Source organism: Triplophysa rosa, linkage group LG11 (assembly GCF_024868665.1).
Source record: "Triplophysa rosa linkage group LG11, Trosa_1v2, whole genome shotgun sequence".
In the NCBI taxonomy this organism is placed as follows: domain Eukaryota; kingdom Metazoa; phylum Chordata; class Actinopteri; order Cypriniformes; family Nemacheilidae; genus Triplophysa; species Triplophysa rosa.
The window spans coordinates 11,488,421-11,510,425 of NC_079900.1; the positions used below are offsets into that span (position 1 = coordinate 11,488,421).

Sequence of the window (22,005 nt, forward strand, 5' to 3'; positions counted from 1 at the left end):
TGTTTTATTTTACAGAATTTTCACGTTTCACATTTTTGAAATGTGGTAAATAAATCAATAAATAAACTGCCAATTTGACATGTTTTTTTTTGGCAGTCCAGCTGCTGGAATATTACAGTTTTTTACAGGATGTTTTTGTGCAGTGTAGGTCAACAACAACAATAAAAAGCATAATCATCATCATAATAACTTTAATGTTTATTGATATACATGATAAAAAAGGATTACAAACTTTTTCAATGCTAAGGACCCCCAAATGTGTGATGACCCTATCATAAAATGGAATTAAAAAATTCTAACTTTTTTCAAACTTAATTTCATAGAAAATGTACATCTACAACACAAAAACAAGCTATTCTTAAACATATAGTCGCTGTAATTCGGAAACCTTGTCCAAATTCGCTGTTTTTCAAGACATGTAAAAAATAAGTACTTTTTAAATGATTTCGTTTAAAAAAAATGATGCACTTTTTAATAGTTTTATTGGTTATATTTCTGCAAAACCTAAAGGGTGACTAATAATAATGATTTATGGCAAAAAATAGAAATGACGAAATACGGAGATACAAGGTTTCAGAAGGACAGCAGCAATATGTGACCTGATCTTTCGTTTTGAATCACTTTGAATCATATAAGATATAAGCACTAAAGTAAAAAGAAAAATATGAACCAACATTTAAATCTATATTTAACATTTAAAGCTATTTCACAAAGAATGAGATATAAATAAGAAATATTTTTCCTCACTGGATTTCTTTCTTACATTTACCCTTTGAGACCCACTGGGAGTCTACAGATCCCAGTTTGAAAATCGCATTCAGAACATCTGACAACTCATAAAAAGAGTTTACACACCTGGGTGTATGTACGCACTGCACATCTCTGAGCTTATTCATTATTCAGCAGGTATTTTACTGATTAGATCATCCTTGTTAGTTACACAGCACTTAGTAAATCAGCACTACACATTTATTGGCTTTAACAGCAATCAAATTGTGGAGCAAATCAAACTCTCACGATTTTTCATCATCATTTGTTTCATCTTCTTCCCAGCTGCTCCTGATGCTCAGCAAACAAATATTTTGGAGGCGTTCAAACGATCGTGAGTTTGTTTGGTGTCTGTGTCATTAGAGACTGCTAGTGTGTTTGTAGCCTACTGGTAGATGTTTATTTATTATGATGGTTTTCTTCTGAGAGTTTGTGTACATGTTGTCTCCTTTTGTACCAGCTTTTGTGTTTTTTTGTTTTATCTGTACACAGTGCCGATCCTAGATGTCTGGGGGCCCTATGCAAACCTTTGTGAGGGGCCCTTGTCATAATAGTCAAAATTAGATGAGCATAACTGTTAACTATAAGAAATAAAATGATAAATCAATTAACACACTTAAACAAATGAAAACTGAAAGACAAAAAACTTTAAACTGACAGCAAGAACAATTAAGTGTAAATTAAATTCACATTTAGATTCACATGTAAATAATCCTTTACCTAAAGTAACACATGGCTCTGGAACCATCTAGCTTTTTACTAATCAAATGAGTGATTAACACAAACAAAACATGATAAATATAGTTTACTCAAGAAAGCGAAGCATTCAAACATAAAACATATCAATTATTCTCTAAATGTGATGACACAATATTAGTTATACAATATAGTTGAGACTCACATGAACATTGTACAGCTGGTTTTGTGAAGTCATTCCCTGTAAATGCTATTGAAGTTAGAATATTAATGTGTATGTAACTTTGGAGACGGTCCCTAAATTCACGACTATCGAACATCCAGTAAAAGCAACTGTTTCCAAATGTACTTGCATAATTTGACAAAACTAAATCAGACTTTAAAATAGTACAAAAACACATGCCTTCTAGTTCTAGTTCTTGTTATTTTGCTTCACGTTGTTTCCATCATCACATTATGCGCATGTCATCACGTATGTCACAGTAATTAAATAAATTAAGTATTAAACAGGAAATTTCCAAATGATTCCTGTAAAGTTTGTAACAGAACACTCTGAAGGCAGAAAGTTGAATCCTCGTATTGTTTACATTATAGTGTTTTTGATTCAGTACTCAAGGAGGCCCCCTGGTGGTGCAGGGGCCCTACTCAACTTGCGTAGTTTGCCTCTATAGGAAGAATCGGCTCTGTCTGTACACACAAATTGCTTTGTACTCTGGATTCTCTATTGTTTTTCATTGCACATGTGTCAGTCCGTCTCTGCTTTTTTGTTTGATATTTTTGTTCTTTGTTGTTGATTGCTGATTGTTATGCTTTCTTTTATTTTTAGTTTAAAATAATAATGTTGAGTAGTATTTTTGTGGGGTTGTAATTACAAGGAACTGTATGAAAGGCTATGTGTGTGTGGGGGCATTTGTGTACTGCAGTAAGCATTATGTTACCTTGCCTTATATTGTTTATTTTGTTAATTTTTTGTTATAAACTTAATGTACTATGTTAGTTTAGTTGTTTTGCTAGCAAAATCCTGGAATCTCTTTGATTTGTTTTTCATGTTCCTTCTACTATTTACAGAGGAGATGCAGGAGAGGATGCAGGAGAGCTTGACTTCAGTGGTTTACTCAAGAAAAGGTTTGGTACAATGTCCACACTCTCCATGTTGTTTTTCTAGTCTGTCTTAACATGAATCATTTTTATCTGCTCCTCAGAGAGAAAAAGCAAAAGGAGCAGCCTGAGGAGGAAGTGGATGTTTGGGAGATCCTGAAGAAGGCTAAACCATGCGACTATGAGAAGATTGCATTTGAATACGGCATCACTGACCTCCGGGGCATGCTCAAGAGACTAAAGAAGATGAAGAAGGTTGAGCCCAAAAAGAGCGATGGTGAGATACACAAGAGATACGCAATGACAAGACACCCTCCACATACATTCAGATTATGTAAAGTGTTAACAGTACAAGCAATTGTGCAGTCATACTGAATATAAGCACGGCTGTGTTTAGCCATTGTGTTTATATATTCTTTTTCTATCAGCCTTCCTGAGAAAAATGGATCCCGCTTATTCTGTGGAGAAAGGCAAGAAAATTGTGCTTTCTGTGGAGCTCACTGATCCCAACGCTCAAGTCAAATGGCTAAAAAATGGACAGGAGATCAAACCCTCCGCCAAGTGAGATGCGTTTACTGAAGAGTAAAGAAATACTTTGTCTTGTGTAAAATTTAGGAGATGACTGTAAGGCACTTGAGTTCTCATATATAATCCTTTGATACTTTGTGAATCTGTCTTTCTCTGTTAGATATGTCTTTGAGAGTGTGGGTGGTATCCGTAAGCTCACTATTAACAGGTGCACTCTGGCCGACGATGCAGCATATGAATGTGTGATTGGGGAGGAGAAGAGTTTCACTGAGGTCTTTGTCCAAGGTACATTGTCATCATTAGTTTGTAAATTTCACTCATTTATTCTGTCTGCTTATCTGCAGCCGTCTGCATTGTGTGTTTTTTGTCCCGCGGCCGGTTTGTCCAGTTCCTTGACTGGTAGCCATCTGTCCTATTGATTATTTTAAAGCTCTGTCTTTGCTGGCCTACGTTCCCTTGTTATTTTGGCCATTTATTTTAAAATATCTGCTTCTGTCTGTTTTAGCTCTTGGAAGGATATTTTATTGGATTTTATTGTAAGTTTTTCATAAATGTATAGCATTGAGGCCACCACCTGCCCTTGCATAGTAATTACCATTGTGTTATATTTTCTGCTTTTATATAAATGACATTTATGAAAATTTCACAGGTCCCTTATTAATTTTTCATACATAATAGCTGCTTATTGGTGTATTTATACCAACAGAGCCCCCAGTCACCATCACTAAGATGCTGGATGACATCCATGTGGTGGTTGGGGAGAAGGTAGAGTTTGAGGTCGAGGTATCTGATGAGGGAGCCAATGTGAAATGGTGAGGCAATACACCAAACTGATCAGTTTATAACTCTCATATGATTACTGGCCACCAGATAATTTAGAGCAATTGGATTTTAATTCTAAGTGCAAATTACGTGGTCAATAAATCAGCTCACTAGCATAGAGATTTAACCTGTTGACCAGCTAAACCCCTGAATTAATATATTTTCAAAAGAATGAACTGGTTTGGACTTGAACGCCTTGTAGCAATGTAAACAATGTTTGCTAAAAGTTTTAAATAATGAAAACTTCTAGACCCACATATAAACAACCACCAAGTAAATACAGGGCAAATGCCAGTTTAATGTGCTTTGAAGGTTTGGTCATTGTTTTGGTCAATCATTATTGGTTTATCAATCACATTCACACACAAATCTATTTTGCTGCTATTACTCTCTACATGTACAATAAATTCCAAAATATGACTATATTCTAATTATTGTCATATAAATATACCAATCGCAATAACACAAAGGCATTAATGTTTCGATTTTCAATAAGACTTTTGACAGACATTTTGGGTCCTGTAAACAGTATACATTCATGGAGCACCTCCTGTTACAGACTATTTGTTTTTATTTGCAAATGCCCAAATGAAAGAAATTCTGATACAAGATTCAATAGTTGTAAGAAATACACCAAGTGTCTATTTTGCTACAATATACTCCAAGGCACGTTTACGTGACACAAAATTTACTTATAAACCGTATTTGTGCTTTATCATTTTGTTGCAACTGGGTTAACCATTGCACACTTGAATTATTTATATATGGAACAATATGGAATACTAAAAAATATGAATGAGAATGTATGCACTGACACATAAGCATTAAAAAACAAGGTTTCAAAAAACATAGTCTTTAGGGCCATTCATACTAAAAGCCCAAAATACTTTGATTTTGATTTCATGGGGACTTTACAACTAGAATTTTAAGTTATATCAAACACCACAAAAACCCATTAGCCTATATTAAATATAACATTACCTTGATGTTTATTTTTTTGTCATAAGCTCTGGTACACACTATGAATGAATGCTGTGAATGAGCACAGTACAGTATGTGACTGCTTGTGCTCTTCAGCATCTCTGCTTGTATTCAACTGAGCGCAAGTAGAGAGTTATAGGTTTATAGGTTTAATGTTTATTCTAATGCTTAATAAACAACATCATCGGGATGTTGATTAAAACACCAGAAAAAAAACATTAAATGTGAGAATCAGTCATTTTATCACTCAATAAAACACATATATCAAAAGTATACAGTATTTCAAGATCAGCCCATCCATTCCTACTGTATCAAAAGCCTTGATATGCTTTCCCTTTTCTTGTCCTCTTTCTGTCTCACCCTCTCTCTCTCTTTCTGTCATATTTTATTTTTGTCCTTCTTTGCTCCCTTTTATACAGCCCCCATTCTTTCTTATTTCATCTTCAGTTGTCCAGCCATAGATCTCCTTGTTCTGCTTTTTCTTATTAACATTATTTGCAATCTCCATTTTTGTCTTGCTCTCCCTCTGTCTCGCTCTCCCGCTGTCTCTCTTCATCTCACTCAGGATGAAGGATGGAGTGGAACTGAGCCGAGATGGAAAGTATCGCTTTAAGAAAGATGGCACTAAGCACTGGCTCATCATCAATGAGGCGACTACAGAGGACATTGGAATGTACTATGTGTTCACTAGTGGGGGGGAGTCCAAGGGAGAGCTGGAAGTGGAAGGTAGTTCTTTAAAATAGTGGAATGTGTTTCTAATGATAATATTCATCAGTTGCTCCATGATTATTCTCTTGATTCTCCTCTACTTTCTTCCACTCTGAGGCCAAACAGCAATAATTTGGAGTGTATTTTACGTATTGGTAATGGTACATTGTCCTCTGCTCGTTTTCTTTTTCAGAGAAGGAGCTGGAGATCCTCCAGAATATAGCTGATCTGACACTGAAGGCCTCAGAACAGGCAGTCTTCAAGTGTGAAGTGTCTGATGAGAAAGTAACCGGCAAATGGTTCAAGGATGGAGTGGAGGTCATTCCCAGCGACCGCATCAAAATGACACACATTGGCAGGTATGTTGGTCTGCTCACTAGGGCCCCTTTTCTATTCACACATTTACCAGCTCACCTTAACCTTGACTTCTCTGATAGCCTTGAATTCTCTATTGTCAGGACATTAAAACAGTTTAGTCATCATGTGTTCACCCTTACTAGGCAGATATTCTTAATACAGCTGTTTTTTGGGTAGAGATAAATATGCATACATCGCTGTTGTCATGGTAACATTCATTGCTTGCATTTCAGGACTCACAAACTGGTGATAGATGGTGTCAAGCCTGAGGATGCAGGAGATTATACCTTCGTACCTGATGGTTACGCTCTTTCCCTTTCAGCCAAACTTAACTTCTTGGGTAAGGGATATAATCAGAAACAAGGTTTTGTTTCTTTGTTTTTCACCTGGTTAATTTCAACCATGACCCTGAGCTCTAAACTTTTTCCACCACAGAGATCAAGATCGATTATGTTCCTCGTCAAGGTAAGTATGTCACCTACATCCAAAAGTCTCTCTATGCGTAGATTTGAGACTGTATGAATTATTTTCCCAATCATTTTACTGTTTGAATTCTGTCTATTATTATCATCCAGAACCTCCCAAAATCCACTTGGACACCACCGGCAGCATGGTCAACAAAAACACCATTATCGTCGTTGCGGGAAACAAGCTCCGTTTTGATGTTGACATCACAGGAGATCCTGCCCCCACTGTCTGCTGGAAAAAAGGAGATACGGTGCGGAACCGCTGCCAAATCCTCCAAATTAATTCGGACCAAATGGTCCATATGGGCATATGGCACGAACGTTTGCTTAAAATCAGATTCAGTTACACTAATTTTCTCCAGTTGAAAAATGTACTCATTCTCCTACACAGAGTCACTGCAAAACATACTTGTTTGAAAGAAATGTGACATATCCAATGTATCAGTTTGTTTGAGAATGTGACGTGTGTGTGTATGATGCAGGAAATCGGCGAGTCTGAGGGGCGCGTAAGAGTGGAGACCAGGAAGAACCTGAGCTGCTTTGTTATCGAAGGGGCAGAGAGATCTGATGAGGGCCAATATCACATCACTGTAACCAACCCTGCTGGAGAAGACAAGGCTGATGTCTTTGTCAAGATAGTTGGTAAGGTCAAAATGGACAAAGCAAGTCTCAATGATATAAAGACGTCACAGACATTTCTTAAATAACTGCTGACAAGAGTAAAGACATACAATGCATAAAGACCGATTTACAAACTTTGGCGCTGAGCATACAGTAGCTTCCACTTTTTGATTATTTTGAGATGACTAGGTTACTATTCTCAGGAGATTCAAGAATCAAGAGTCTCATTTTTTCTTATTGCTGTCTAGTAAGACCAAACAAGATCTAATTTGTATTTTGTCTATTAAATACAAATAGTCCCCCCCTTTGTCTATTATTCTGCCCACTTTCTTCTTTATCTGACCGAGCTCTGCATTGTGTTCAGATGTGCCTGATCCACCTGAGAATGTGAAATGCACTGGAGTGGGAGAGGACACTGCCTCTATCCTGTGGGAGCCACCCAAATTTGATGGTGGCGTTCCAGTAAAAGGTAAAACAGATCCTCGACATTTGTCTGTTATATAAATATGATATGCTTTTGTTTTTATAATGTTTTCTTTATCAGTTTTGTTTATATATACAGCCGCAGAAAAACCGTTTCAAAAGTCAGTTTTTCTGATTTTACAATTTACTATTATATGTGTTTAGGTACAATGATCATTTTTGTTCCATTCTGTGAACTACAACCATAATATCCACCAATTTCAAATAAAAATATTGTTTCTATTTGCATGTATTTGCAGAAAATGAAAACTGGAGAAACAGGTCAAAATAACAGAAAAGATGCTCTGTATTTTTTCAGACCTCAAATACTGCAAAGAAAACAAGTTAAGCAATACAACAGTAATATCTGTACATGTATTTAGGAGAAGTTACAAATGATTGACAAATGATGACAAGTGATAACCTCGGTTTTTATTTGTGTCTTGTCATGCTGTCAGTCTTTCACATTGCTGTTGGATGACTTTGTCACTCCTGATGTTTGATTTTGTTGAAATTCAACAGACACTAGATGGGATGGCCACAGTACATCTAGAAATACTGATCAAATGAAAATTTGGAATGGTCGCTTCATTTTTTTCAGCAGCTGCATAAGTTATGCATTGTCTTCTCAATGTATGTATAGAAATTGACTTGCAGCTTTGGTTGTAATTCCAGGATACCTAATGGAAAGAAAGAAGAAGGGTTCTTCCAGGTGGACTAAGCTAAACTTTGACATTTATGAATCCACAACATATGAGGCCAAGAAGATGATCGAAGGCGTGCTATATGAGATGAGGGTGTTTGCTGTTAATGAGATTGGTATCTCCCAGCCAAGCGCCACCTCCAAACCCTTCATGCCCATTGGTTGGTCCCAATTAAAATTTTATTATTGGGTCCCAAAAGTTATATTTTTCGCCTTTATAGCTTTTGTTTGATAGAACGGTGTAGACATGAAAGGAACATATTTGGCTATAGGCACAGACTTTTCTTACACCTGAATGCTTTCATCTTGTTTTGCTCATCCGTCCTAGCTCCAACCAGTGAACCGACACGGCTGTTGGTGGATGACGTCACTGATGGTACCTGTGCTTTGAAATGGCTTCCACCTGAGAGGATTGGAGCCGGTGGGATTGACGGATACTTCATTGAATATTGTGTTGAGGGAGGTAAGCGGCAAAAGCAAACTTAATAGCTAAAGACCTGACTAAGAATGGCTTCCTTATTGGAGGTCACAAAGTCATTTCATTCTGCATGCCATCACAGTAAAATAATTTTTGATCATTCTTTGACATGTTTACACATCTTGCTGGTTTGGCTCTTTCTTTGCCACCGGTGGTACTCACAGGCACTGAATGGGTGCAGGCCAACGAGACCCCTGTTGGGAAGAACAGTTACAGGGTCAAAGGCCTGCCTGTGGGAGAGAAGATGCTGTTCAGGGTGACAGCTGTGAACATTGCTGGCCGTAGCCCTCCAGCTGTGACAGGACAAGCTGTCACTATCCGGGAGATTGTCGGTAAGGCTGACACACACATCTCTAAAGGGTGTACGTAGATTACTTAAATATACAATATTAAACATACTTTATCAGTTGTCTCTGCACTTCAATTTCATGTTCTGTAATGTTGAACACATTTTATTTTCTCTCTTTCCTTACCCTCTCTAACTCTGCTGGTTTTCAGAACGCCCTAAAATCCGTCTCCCCCGGCAACTTAGGACTAAATACATCAAAAGGGTGGGCGAGAAGATCAACCTTGTCATTCCCTTCCAGGTCCGTAATGCACAATCATTCGTCCTTTTTTTTGGACAATTGACACCTTCGCTCTTTATTAAAACGTTTTTCAAATTTGTTTTTACAAAAATGTTGTATGCATGTTGCATTATGGAGTATAAACTAAAGCTCAGTTTTGACAAAATAACGCTCATACACTCTTGCAGAGTTTTAAAAACATATCCCAGGAGAATGTCTTTTATCACCACAAAGGAGGATCAACAAATATAAATAACAGATAAAATTGTAGTTAAAATTGTTAAAATCTATTTTTCTATGCATTTTTATAACGGTACAGCCGCAACGACCATTTCAAAATTATTTTCAGTCTGAATTTACTATTTCTAGGAAAGTGTCTAGGTAAATTGATTTTTTTTTTTTTTTTGTGAACAGCTAACAATATTTCTCCCATATTTAAAATAAAAATGTGCATTTATTTTCAGAAAATGAAAACTGGAGAAACAGGTCAAAATAACAGAAAAGATACTCTGTATATTTTCAGACATCCAATACTGCAAATAAAACTAGTCCATATTCACTTTTAAGCAATACAACAGTAATATTAATACATGTATTTAGGAAAAGTTCAAAAATGATTTTACATCAGTTCTGGTCCTTGATTCTGATTGGTTGAGCCGAGTTCTAAGCAGATATAAAATACCCCGATTTATGACGGCTGACTGCATTGCATAGCCTAAATATCACTTTATTTACTTTATTTTATGAAATCTTGCTACGCATATGGAATAACCGTTTTATAAAAGCAATAAGCCCTGTGAAGCAGTGGGTTACAAGTGCATTTTATAACAGCTAAGGGGGTTTTAGGCACTCCGCTTCGCGTTGTTATAAAATGCACTGTAAATCACTGCTTCTTGGGGCTTATTGCTTTATTTTATGTGATAACCTGGATTTTTATCACAGTTTTCATGTGTCATGTCATGCTGTCCGTCTTTCAAATTGCTGTTGGTTTGATTTTGTTGAAATTCAACAGAAACGGGACTGAAACAGCCGCAATACATTTAGAAATGCTGATTAAATGAAAATTTGGAATAGTTTTTTTATTTTTCTGTGGCTGTTCATGAAATAAAACCATGTTGTGGTTTGCTTTTTGCCAAATAATTTTGTCCAATGAATACCCTAAAAGTTTAGCTTTTTGTCCATTTTGTACCATACAGGTAAGATTAGTTCACAGTTAGTTAACTTATAACATCATGTAAAGTTTCCCCTCTCTTCTGTTCTCAGGGCAAACCGCGTCCGATAGTGACCTGGTTCAAGGATGGTGCACCTCTGGACATAGCGGGGGTGAATATCCGCACATCTGAGGTGGACACCATCCTGTTCATCAGGCAGTCAGTTAGAGAACATTCTGGACAGTACACACTCTCCGTGCAGATCGAGAACATGGAGGACAAAGCGAATATTCAGATCCAGATTGTGGGTTAGTATGAACGGCAAGATTTTAATAGAACTGTTCATTAAAACCGAAAATGTGCGAGATTCTGCTCAATTATCTGTAGAGATACTGTACATTAACATTATAGACATCACTGGGGACACAACTATAAGGATGAAATTACAGGATTAAAATGTACAGTTCAAAAGGTTTGTTTCTCTTTGAAGTTAGATGCGAGTCAGGGTAATTTTGTTACCCCCGTAAACTCTGTCTGAGGATCACTTTCAAAAGTGATGCTTTTTCTCCTAAACTGTCATAAAGGTTTCAAATTAAACACTTACTCTTACCAAAATTGAGGGTGTCATAGGTCAGTACGATTGCAGGGATTATTCTGCAGGGTGTTGTTTGGATTATTCCGTGTGTTGAACAGGATTAGAATAGGATTAGGGGACACTCACTTTGTGTTCCCGCTGGGAGGTAAACTAATGAGAGTGCAAAAACCCTTCAGATGAGCCAGACAGCCATTTAGTCACAGTTTGCTGCCAGCATCCCATCAGCATGCCCAGGATTAATGCCAAACGCTTCCAGCCGCAAACTCTACCTCTACGTCTCCCTCTCTCTCAATCTTATTCTCTCCTTTTGAGTTTGAGCTCACTTTCTCTACCTCTCTCTAGTCCTCATCCCGTTCTAATCATTTTATCTCTCTCTTTCATCTTTATCATTCTTTCACTCGCTCACTTGTAGCCCTTCCTCAGATTAGCACAAATTAACTAGTCTATTGGCTAAAAATACCTACCATCATTTTTTCCTTTGTCCTTTTTCCTCCACACACGTACACTTGAAGACAAGCCCGGGCCACCGATGAATGTTACCGTGACTGATGTTTGGGGCTTCAATGCTGCTTTGGAATGGAAACCACCGAAAGACAATGGCAACAGTGAGATCACTGGCTATTCCATTCAAAAGGCTGACATGAAAACCAAGGTAAACCTAGAATAACAACATCTCTTTCTTTATTTCTGTTTCTTTTTATACTCGTATGCCAGACAGATTTACAGGGCCATATATGACCAGAAGCACGTGTTCAGCCCCTTGTAATGTTCCGCATCATACAGTAGTATTTTGTTCAACTTAATGATGAGTCTTCTGTGAAGGAACTTGACTGGGATGTACAAAGCCCAGACATGAACCCTACTGAACGCCATTAGGATGAATTACAACATTGACTGTTAGCCAGACCCCGTCACCCAACATCAGTGCCTGACTTCGTGTAGATGAATGGGAGGAAATCCTTGCAGCCGTGTACAGTACCGAGTTCAACATATCCACCTTTTTCTTGACGTCTCCATGGAGGGCGCCATTACCGCGAGTGACTTCCTGTTTGATGCTCCGCACTTCCGTTTTGTATTTGTTACTATGTTAGAGGACATTTCTGTTAATGGTTAAAAATAAAGTTTCTCAAAGAATTTTTGCGGTAAAATGCTGTCACAACAGCCACGGAAAGCTCAGAAAACCTTACCAACGAGTGTTACACCATGACACAACAAGAGCGTAAAGTAAATAACATTTAAAGATGGCTTGGTCTTAGCTCTGACTACTGCATGCTGCACCTCTCAAAAACATCACAACATATTGTTTACTTCGTTATTTACTTTATTTTTATTGCATAACACATCACTATTAACACATGAAGCATACATCCAGGGCTAATTGTGACATTATAATAATTTATTATAATATCAAATGAAGTTTAAGTTTAATATTACAGTTGCGCTGTATTCAAACATATGTATTCACATTGGATGACGCAGGAAATACATACTATTTAAAAGTATTTTGTATGTAATGTATGTATTGAAGTGTATGTTTGGCCAAGTCAGCATTGTAGCTCTATAAATAAAGGCACGTTTAACAACACAGCAGCTGTATCGCTACATGACATACCAGAACCAGTCACACTGAAGCATCTAGATGTCTCCAATACTAATTTTATAAAAGTTCCAACGCGATGTGATAAGGTTTATTTATATCTGGTGTGGGTATCAAAATCTTCCTGTTAGATTATGACTCCCCTGGACTCGGCAACCTCCGCTTTAGAAATGTGAACTGTTGATGGTTATGGCAAAGAATTCGTCCAATTTTAATGCTGCATAAAGTGTTTTTATACATTTAAAGCTCTTGGCCATCTACATACATAAGATGATATATCAAATGTGCCTGCTGGCTGGAGTTTAATGTCATTATCCCAGTAGATGTCGCTTTCCAACTTCTTATGCTGAGAAACAAAGTTGTTTTTTACGGTATAGGTTAAAAACTCATGCCCGTGCTTCCCCTGTGAAATAATTTAGACACTGCTCTTTGACATTATGCTGTTTTAAATGACATAAAAGTATTATAACGTCCGTTTAAAAGCTTTCAAGCTAACTTGGTAATGCCTAACTAATGGGACCAAGCGGCGAACCGCAAGTCTAAAGCATCAGCCCTACACGCACACGCAAGGCATAATGGGTCGTTTCGCGCATTGCGAAAAAGGTGGATAGCAGAAAGCCTTCAAACATGAGTTATGGCACAAATGGATGTGCTAGGCCATTTTATGCATATTGTTGTCTCAGTTCATATCATGGTTCATATCAGTTTTTATTGTGCAAGACAGAAGTGAAACCAGCATGCTGATAACACTAAATAAATATACACTACAAGCATATGTGTTTCTTAACTTTGTATCTTTTTTGGCAAAAATTGTAATATTACAATAACACGTCAGGCAACAGGATAATAAAGAAACACGTCATGACCCCTTGAAGAAAAAATCTGTGCACATCTTCATTCACTTGCTCATCTCTCATTCACTCACTTGTGAATTTCAGGAATGGTTCACGGTTCTCGAGCACAATCGCAGACCGAGTTGCACCGTGTCCGATCTGGTGATGGGGAACGAGTTCTCGTTCCGTGTGTTCAGTGAGAACGTCTGTGGCCTGAGTGATGATGCCGGCGTCAGCAAAAACACAGCTGTCATCACTAAAACAGGTAGGCTACATAGACAGTTCGAAAAGTTCTTGTGAATCGCTACAGTTCACATTGCATTGCTTCTTGATTATTGCAGTGGTTTTCAGTTCGTGAAGATGAGACAGGTGTGTTAGACAAGGGAGACGTACAAAATGTGCAGATGTGCAAAATGTCTCGTCGCTTTCTCTTAGGTCTTAAATGCAATAAACCGCCCTACAAGGAAAAAGACATGAACAGCTCCCCCAAGTTTATCACACCTCTCGTGGACAGATGTGTCATCGCAGGTTACAGCGCCGCCATCAGCTGTGCAGTCCGTGGTTACCCCAAAGTACGTTTGTGTAGCTATAAATACTAATCCACGCTAATATATGTTTTTAAGGAATTTTACAGTACTGCTTTTTTGCTTGCTCTCTTGCCAGCCAAAGATTATCTGGATGAAAAATAAGATGATTATTGGGGAGGACCCAAAGTTTCTCATGCGGAATAACCAGGGCGTGCTGACTTTAAACATCCGTAAGCCAAGCTTGTTTGATGGAGGGAAGTATACATGCAGAGCTATCAATGATCTAGGAGTGGATGAAGTGGAGTGCAAGCTGGAGGTCCGAGGTATGGCCAAAAACTCTGCAAAGTCCATCACCCCCAGAGTGCCGACTGTAACATGTACTATTAGGCCCAATCCCAATTCTATTTTCTACCCCTTCGCCCACCCCTCGCCCCTTCCCCTTGCCTCTCACCCTTTCCCCTTCCCCCTTTCCCCTTGCCCTCGCCCCTTCGCCCCTTCCCCTCGCCCCTTCCCCCTTCCCTTCCCCTCTCGCCCCTTCCCCTCCCCTCGCCCCCACTTCCGCCCCTTCCCTCGCCCTGCCCCCCTGCTTGCCCTGCCCTTGCCCCTTCTGCCCCTTCCCTCGCCCCTTCCCTTCGCCCCTTCCCCCTTCCCTTTTGCCCTTCACCCTTCCCCCTCCCTTCACCCTTCCCTCGCCCTCACCTTCCCGCCCCTTCCCCCCCCCCCTTTTTTGCCCCTTTCCCCCCGCCCCTTCAATTGAATTGGGATTGGGCCTTAGTGTTATGTTTTTCACAATCCTTATTTATTTTACATTCTTTAATTACATTTATATTTTTGTTTTTCCATTATAGTCATGAAAGAAAAAGAGGAGGTGAAGAAGTAAATGCGAAACCCCGAAAGACACTGAAGATGTCTGTACAGTAGTGATATGGGCTTCAAGTGTGTATCAGGAAAGCAATGACAATTAGAGTTATTGATTTAGATTATGTAGTTTTCTGCTTTTCTTAAATTATGCCTTACAAAACAGTACTGCTGCTGTATGGTACATGGATGGCATCAGATGGTATTGCTGAATGCATCCTAATAATGTACCTTGTCATTTACATGGTACTTCAAAGCACTTAAAACAATACCACGGTTTAAACAACTAACGCGATGATGTTTTAGTATTTTAGTGTCATAGGTCTATAGTATAATATATAGCCTAACATATAGTATAATGTAGTCAATTGTGTATGCTTTAGGTAGGCTTTGTGAGTAGCCTACAGTATGTCAGGTTTTTGCAGGTCAAATTGCTTGAAATAAAAGCTCATAAAACTCGATGTGCGTTATTTCACCAGCCCCAGCCAACAAGTCCTTTGTTCACAGGTTTGTGTACAAAATTACATTTTATTTGACATTTCTATTTCTACCAGCTCAGTCAGGAGGAGAGTTGGAGAATCAGGGTCTCATTAGCATAACACACTAGAGGCTCATTTACGCGCCCATCAACACTGCCCCAATTAGCGCGCTCCCGCGTCATTACTGAGCAAACGAATTACTGCTAATTTACACACCCGTAAAACAAACACACCGAAGCTCGTGTTAACTCTATCCAGGACCATGCTTCTTTATCATCCTTATCCTTGCGACTTGCAACATAAGGTGGGTATGTGTGAGAGTTTACACACACTGTAAAAAATGATTTGTTGTTTTTTGTTGTTTCAACTTAAAAAAATAAGTTACCATGTTGCCTTAAAATTTTAAGTTAGTTCAACTTAAAAATATTAGTCAACACAACGAGTTTGCAACAAATTCATTAAGTGAACTAATATTTTTAAGTTGAACTAACTTAAAATTTTAAGGCAACAAGGTAACTTATTTTTTTAAGTTGAAACAACAAAAAACAAAAAATCATTTTTTACAGTGCAAGAACTCTACTGAACGAATTTGTGCACGTGAACGAGTACAAGCTTTTCTTGCATCGAAAAGGCAAAGACATAAGCATTGAAAAAGGTTCAATTAAAGTTAAGTGTGTCATTACACTTGGATGACAATACGACGAAAGAAGTAGACCAGTTAAGTTTGTTAGTTTGACATCTCAGAAAAGAAACAAAACATACCTTGAGTGACCAGTAGATAGCGCACCTAACTAACTGAACCAAATAGCTTCAGGGCATTCACATAATTAGCCATCATGAAGTGTTATGTAGACTTTAAAACGGCAACGATATTATGTTAATCCTAAAATGCCACCTGTTGCGGAATTAATACGATGTCTACAGACAAGCGCCATCATTTGGAAGATTTTCCATGTGAGCACATAGGCTATTTGCAGGCCAATGACATGTTTCTTGAGCAACAATGGAAATTATTTTAGAAAATACACGTTTACCCACCCACACACCTCTTAATTTAATTAAATTAAATTAATTCAAAGTTGATTAATAAATGTGGATGTTCCCATAGTGAATAGTAACACACACTTCTGTTGGTTTTATACAAGGCATTTTTTCTTGTTTTTGAACCTGTTTGCAATGTTAGAATTTGATCATATCAACAGCATGCATTCCCTGTTCAAAACATTGTCGGGCCCCCACATTCTGGGTGATTTCAGGTTTTACTATAGATAGCCAAAAACTGATCCAAATACACTAACACAACCCCAACATGAAAAAGTGACAAAAATTCAGCATTACATATCTGTCAGGAGACCCCACATCCAGCTGTCGTGGTCCTATCCATGTTCCACTTTAGCCTTCCATGCTCCTTTACTCCCTCTTTAATGACATTCTGTTGCTTAGCAATCTTACTAAATGTACCTGCTGGGACTCTCCATAAAAACTAAATGTGTAAAGTTGACATCTTTGCATCTTTCTTACCCAGCTCTCTTAACTGCAAACATATGAGCAGATAGTCTGTGGCACTGTTCAGCAGTAGGGCCCCTCACACTCTTTATTTTGACTGTGCTCAGGAGGGGTCTAAAGAGAAGCGCTGTAAGCCATTCAATACTGTAAATGTCGCTATAGAATGGCCCAGGAGAAACTAGCGAACGACAGGGAGAAAGAGAGCCTGGGCGAGCGAGACAAAATCATAATGGCAGAATGGAGAGAACTATAATTATGCAAGTAATTATGCATGAATTTCACGAGAGAACAGAGGGAGATTTTCATGCATGTAATTACAGTATAGAAACTTGAGAGAACAGTAGATTGGAGCCCTGTAACATTATCCACCTCATAACCTCATTTATGGCAGACAGTCACACGCACGCACGCAGATAGTCTTGTATTTGCACAAGCTGGTGTCTCATGCAGTGGCCCATAGTCAGATACTGCTCTGTGAAAATTTACACATTTCCCCACATATTTATTAGATGCTGGTGCGCTGTATTCTTTCTGCTGTTCTGATCATTAAGGTGGCTGGGTTTTACCTCAATTCATGACCCGTATAATGAGTTTAATGCGCCATGGTGAGGATACTCATAACATCTGTAGATTTGTAATTTCATACTCTAGTAATACAAAATGACTGCTGTATATCATTAATACTCAGTCAGTCAAATGGATTATTTCCAAATCTGTTGTAGGCAGGGTTGGGTATAAGCGGAGTCCTGGCAATATATTTTATTGATATCTGGAATATCTGTGCAATATTATTGTTTATAGTCTTGATATTATTGATAATTGTTTTACATATTTACGAAACGCGCTCTGTAGAGCAGTTTGTCCGTTTAGGGCTACTGTAGAAACAACGTGGCGAATTCCATGCAAGGGGACCCACGGTGTATGTAGATAGAAATAGCTCATTCTAAGGTAATAAAACATAACACTTTATTATGTAAGGTCTTTATACACCTCTGAAGACATTAGGGATGCCACAATACTCAATATAATATTCGGTACGACCTCCACGGTTCAATACGTGTAAGTAAATTGCGGTTTTCCGGTTTGCGTTTACATTTTTCTGTGCGCTTATTTACACTGTGAACTGTCTCTGTCCGTGTTTGTCTGTATGCTGAGACAGATGAACGCATCCCCAATATCTAATAGCGAGTGGTGGTCGGGCGGTGCCTGCAACACGAGAAGCAATGTGCTGCTGTCGAGTATAATGCTGACAAACAGACGCGGGCTGGCTTTATTGTATGCCTGTTGTACTAAAGTGATCATGTCCAAATTTGGCACATCAAGAATGTATTTTTACACTGCATACGAAAGCAGCACGTTCACGCTGCTCTCAGCACATGCAGAAAGAGCGTCTACAGCACCATGCCAAAGTCCGTTTAATGAAAGTCATGCCACTCGGTGGCCTTTCGGACAGCTTTTTACGTCATAGCAAGAGCGCCTCCAAGCAGCTATTTAGCATTGCATTTCTTCCAATTTATTGCAATGGCAGTGGCGCACCTTGTTAATATACAGTATTATCTTTGGCCTTTCCCATTGAGCGCACGTTTACTGTCACATAAGCATAAAACAATCAAAAAACACTTTAATGTGCCGAAGCCATAAGAACCGAACCGAAAACCGTGGGCCAAAACCTAGGTTCGTATTGAACCGTGGGAGAGCTGTATTGTTGCATCCCTAGAAGACATAGTTATGTGTATTATATTGCATTTCTGTCAATAGATCCTCCAAAAAATTAAACATTGGACCTTTAAAATCGAAAAGAGCTTACTGTCATTGCACTCCAAACAGGTGTATCAGCTTATTCAAAATGTTTAACTCTCTTGCCATATGTCCTTGAAATTCTTCATTTCCATTTTGTGAAGACTGCAAGACTGCATGGTTTTGCCGTGTTTTTCTAATTGTCAGTGACACGTCTGCTGTAGGTGTGTGGGCTCATCTGCTATCACAGAGTGTCTAAAAAGGCTCTGAGGTCTTTTAATTAAAAGAATTACGCTAATTACAGTTTAGTGGCCGTGAGAGAAAAGGAAAAACACTCAGATTTAAGGATAAAAATGGACGAAAACAAAACACAGGAAACCTTTAAAACAGGAAGGTGTGTTGCAAAAATATGTTGTCGATGGTTATCCGATGACATTCGTTGGTCATCCCTCTAAACCTGTAACAAAACTGTGGGTGAAATGTTCAGAAAACAAAAAGCAATAGATTTAATGAGCTGTCATTTTAAAACATGCTGTCTTAAATGTCTACCTGTAAATTCCAAAGAAGAAACATGGGTAACACTTTACAATAAGGTGCTATTAGTTAACATTAGTAAATGCATTAGCTAACATTAGCTAACAATGAACAATTTCGTTTTTCAGCATTTATTAATCCTTGTTAATGGTAGTTCATGTCAATACAGCTATTCATGTTAGTTCATGGTGCATTAACTAATGTTAACAGTGACAACATTTGATTTTAGTAATGTATTTATAAATGCTGAAATTAACATGTAGTAATATTAATAAATGCTGTAGAAGTATTGTTCGTTGTTAGTTCATGTTAGCTAATGCATTAAATAATTGTTAACAAATAGCACCTTATTGTAAAGTGTTACCGAAGCATGTCCCTAAAAGTTTATCTGCACGTTTCCTTGAAACTTGGTCGTAACAGAACAATCAAAGGGAACATTTGATATCTTGACTTTTAAGGAGAAAAAGAGAAATCATTAAATATTCAATCTGTCTCTGAGAAATGTCTCACAGTACATACAGACAAGCACATCCTCATTTTCAGCAGGCATCATGCTGGGACTCAGGACCCAATTTAGATCTGCACTCACAGGCGCAGTGGGGAAAAAGCAGAGGTGGGAGTAAGTCACACATATGCAAGTCACAAGCAAGACTCAAATCTTCACCTTCACGTCTCAATTCAAGCGTAATTCTGTAGTGCACGAAACTTAAGCTAGACATGTCAAGTGAGTGGCTAAGCTCAAAGTGACTCCTACAAGTCTCAGAACCAAACAGAAGCTAGTAGAGGTTGTATTATTTATATCCCCCCAGGAATAATGAACTTTCTGAATTATGCATAGCTAAGAACAAACATACTGTTGTTTCTGCGTTTATATGTTTAATTCGGTGTTTAAAGAGCTTTGGATAGCTCGCAGGGCAAGGTATACAAAATACTTGATGTTAGGTTTGTTATGGCTATGCATAATCATAAAATCTAAGTTACCTTGTGTCTAATGTTGACCTGCTTTTCTCAGCTTTATCTTCAGATATAATACTTCTTGAGAACACTACCATCATTCTTTTTAGTCGCTGATTTCTAGCAAGGTGTTACCTATTTAGGTTAGGTTGATTTGCAATACAAAACAGTAAACTGGCAAGTAAAATGTCATCATAATAGCAGATTTAAAATAGCAGAAAATGTGTATAGACTCAAGGGATCAGAATTTGTACATGTCCATAAGAAATAAGTGCTGACCATTTCACATACTGCTTAACTTCCTAGTGCTGCCAACAAAACTAAAAAGTGTGTGCTGCACTAACTTGGCAAGCGTTTCTCAAGCTGGTCCCATAAGCATGACTTGGTATCATGAAATGAAAAAAAACATCTGTATGCCTTCACTCCTGGATGTTGAATAAAGCCGGCCAATCCGAGTAAAGCTTGCCAGACTTGTGTTTTCTAGTTTTGTGTGCATAGACAGTCAGTGGAATCAGGATGCTTCAATTCAGTCAAGTGAAGGTGTGTAACTTGTGTTCTCCACCTGTGCAAATGGAGAACATCAAGTTAACATCCTGTATTGGCGTCTCCCAGGCTCACTTTTGTTCTGTTAAATACTGTTGGCTTGATCGAACATTTACTGATCTCAGCACATTACGCTGAGCAATACATTTATTCAGGTCTTGTGAGCCATTTGTAAATTGTGTACCGTGCTGTAAGTGCTGGCAGAGTGTTAGAAAGAAAAGCATTTGCATCCTCGTGGCTCATGATTGGTTACCTCAACGGAGAAACTACATCTGTGAGGTTTTGTTTTGGTTACATCACTTTAACTTGCAAACAAAGACACTATAACATGACAGAAGCATTTGTCTGATAGTACCAGCCCAAGCTTAAACACTGCACCTATTCAAAGCGCACTAATGATGGGACACATCCAAATGCTCTTAGGTGCTTACAGCTCTATTTCACTGTCACTTTTTGGGGCGATTAAAGGTGACTTTGTGGAGACCCTGAGATATCTTAGTGGGTTTATTTCTGTTTACATTTATGCTTTTGGCAGACGCTTTTATCTGAAGTGAATTGCATTGCATTCAAGGTACACATTTTATTAAGTAATTTCTGTTGTATGTAACGTGTCATTGCGTTACATGTATATGTGTCCGTCTCCCTAATGCCTTGTGTCGTCCAGCCCAAGCGTCCATTCCGGCCACATACATTAGCGGCCCACGGGGAAAAGTTCCGATACTCCAGTTGGCCGGTCTGCCCCTGGTCATGGCCGTAGGTCGTTAGTGGGACGGCCGTTCTGGACTTTGACAGAATGTCCTACTGGTCAGTCTGCCCCTGCATAGACATCTGTTACTCAAAAAAAGTGTTCAAGGTGAAAGCTTCCCTAATATCTAAAACCAGACATGCTGATGAAAAACACACTATATGGACCATATAATATAGTAAGGAATTTTGTTTCTATATTTGTTGCAAAAGTTTTGGAAGGGTCTTTTTCTTTTCAAGTCATTATGGGTTTGGGTGATGAAGTCATACCAAAGGTGTTCAGCTGGGTTCAGGTCTGGGTTTTATGCAGACAAGTCATGTTCTTCCACACAAGACTGAATCAACCATTTCTTTTTTAACCTTGTTTTGTACATTGGCTCATTGTTGGGATTTAAGTAAGATACACGATAGATGATTTATAAAAACGAGCAATTTGGAAATCATTTTAGAATCTTTTAATGCTCTTTGAACTGAATTTAGAAGAATCAGACTCTCATTTACAGCACATAAATGTATTTAATTTTCAGTGCCCTAAAGACTATATGCCACTGAGGACATTCCATGTGGAGATGAAATGAAATCTAAGTATGTAAATTGTCTTTAAATACTTCAAAATAATAAATCTGTCTGCACATCTTCACTGCAATAAGCCGACACAAGAGGTGCGATTTAGTAAAAACCCAGAGTCGCAA

The 22,005-nt window shown here is 38.3% G+C and overlaps 1 protein-coding gene across 1 annotated transcript in view; it reads left to right on the top strand.

The window, feature by feature from the left end:
• mybpc2a (myosin binding protein Ca) overlaps positions 1 to 15,672 on the top strand; it is a 30,211-nt gene extending 14,539 nt beyond the window's left edge. Inside the window, exons 9-31 of the mRNA XM_057346036.1 lie at positions 1,054 to 1,102; positions 2,533 to 2,589; positions 2,667 to 2,839; positions 2,991 to 3,123; positions 3,251 to 3,375; positions 3,797 to 3,902; positions 5,459 to 5,619; positions 5,795 to 5,960; positions 6,192 to 6,298; positions 6,394 to 6,423; positions 6,534 to 6,676; positions 6,908 to 7,067; positions 7,411 to 7,515; positions 8,184 to 8,372; positions 8,540 to 8,674; positions 8,854 to 9,021; positions 9,188 to 9,276; positions 10,519 to 10,714; positions 11,514 to 11,653; positions 13,537 to 13,696; positions 13,867 to 14,003; positions 14,095 to 14,281; positions 14,807 to 15,672. Coding sequence (XP_057202019.1) covers positions 1,054 to 1,102; positions 2,533 to 2,589; positions 2,667 to 2,839; positions 2,991 to 3,123; positions 3,251 to 3,375; positions 3,797 to 3,902; positions 5,459 to 5,619; positions 5,795 to 5,960; positions 6,192 to 6,298; positions 6,394 to 6,423; positions 6,534 to 6,676; positions 6,908 to 7,067; positions 7,411 to 7,515; positions 8,184 to 8,372; positions 8,540 to 8,674; positions 8,854 to 9,021; positions 9,188 to 9,276; positions 10,519 to 10,714; positions 11,514 to 11,653; positions 13,537 to 13,696; positions 13,867 to 14,003; positions 14,095 to 14,281; positions 14,807 to 14,838 — 2,948 coding nt within the window. The 3' untranslated portion in view covers positions 14,839 to 15,672. The remainder of the gene's footprint in view (positions 1 to 1,053; positions 1,103 to 2,532; positions 2,590 to 2,666; positions 2,840 to 2,990; positions 3,124 to 3,250; positions 3,376 to 3,796; positions 3,903 to 5,458; positions 5,620 to 5,794; positions 5,961 to 6,191; positions 6,299 to 6,393; positions 6,424 to 6,533; positions 6,677 to 6,907; positions 7,068 to 7,410; positions 7,516 to 8,183; positions 8,373 to 8,539; positions 8,675 to 8,853; positions 9,022 to 9,187; positions 9,277 to 10,518; positions 10,715 to 11,513; positions 11,654 to 13,536; positions 13,697 to 13,866; positions 14,004 to 14,094; positions 14,282 to 14,806) is intronic.
• The last annotated feature ends 6,333 nt before the right edge of the window (positions 15,673 to 22,005 follow it).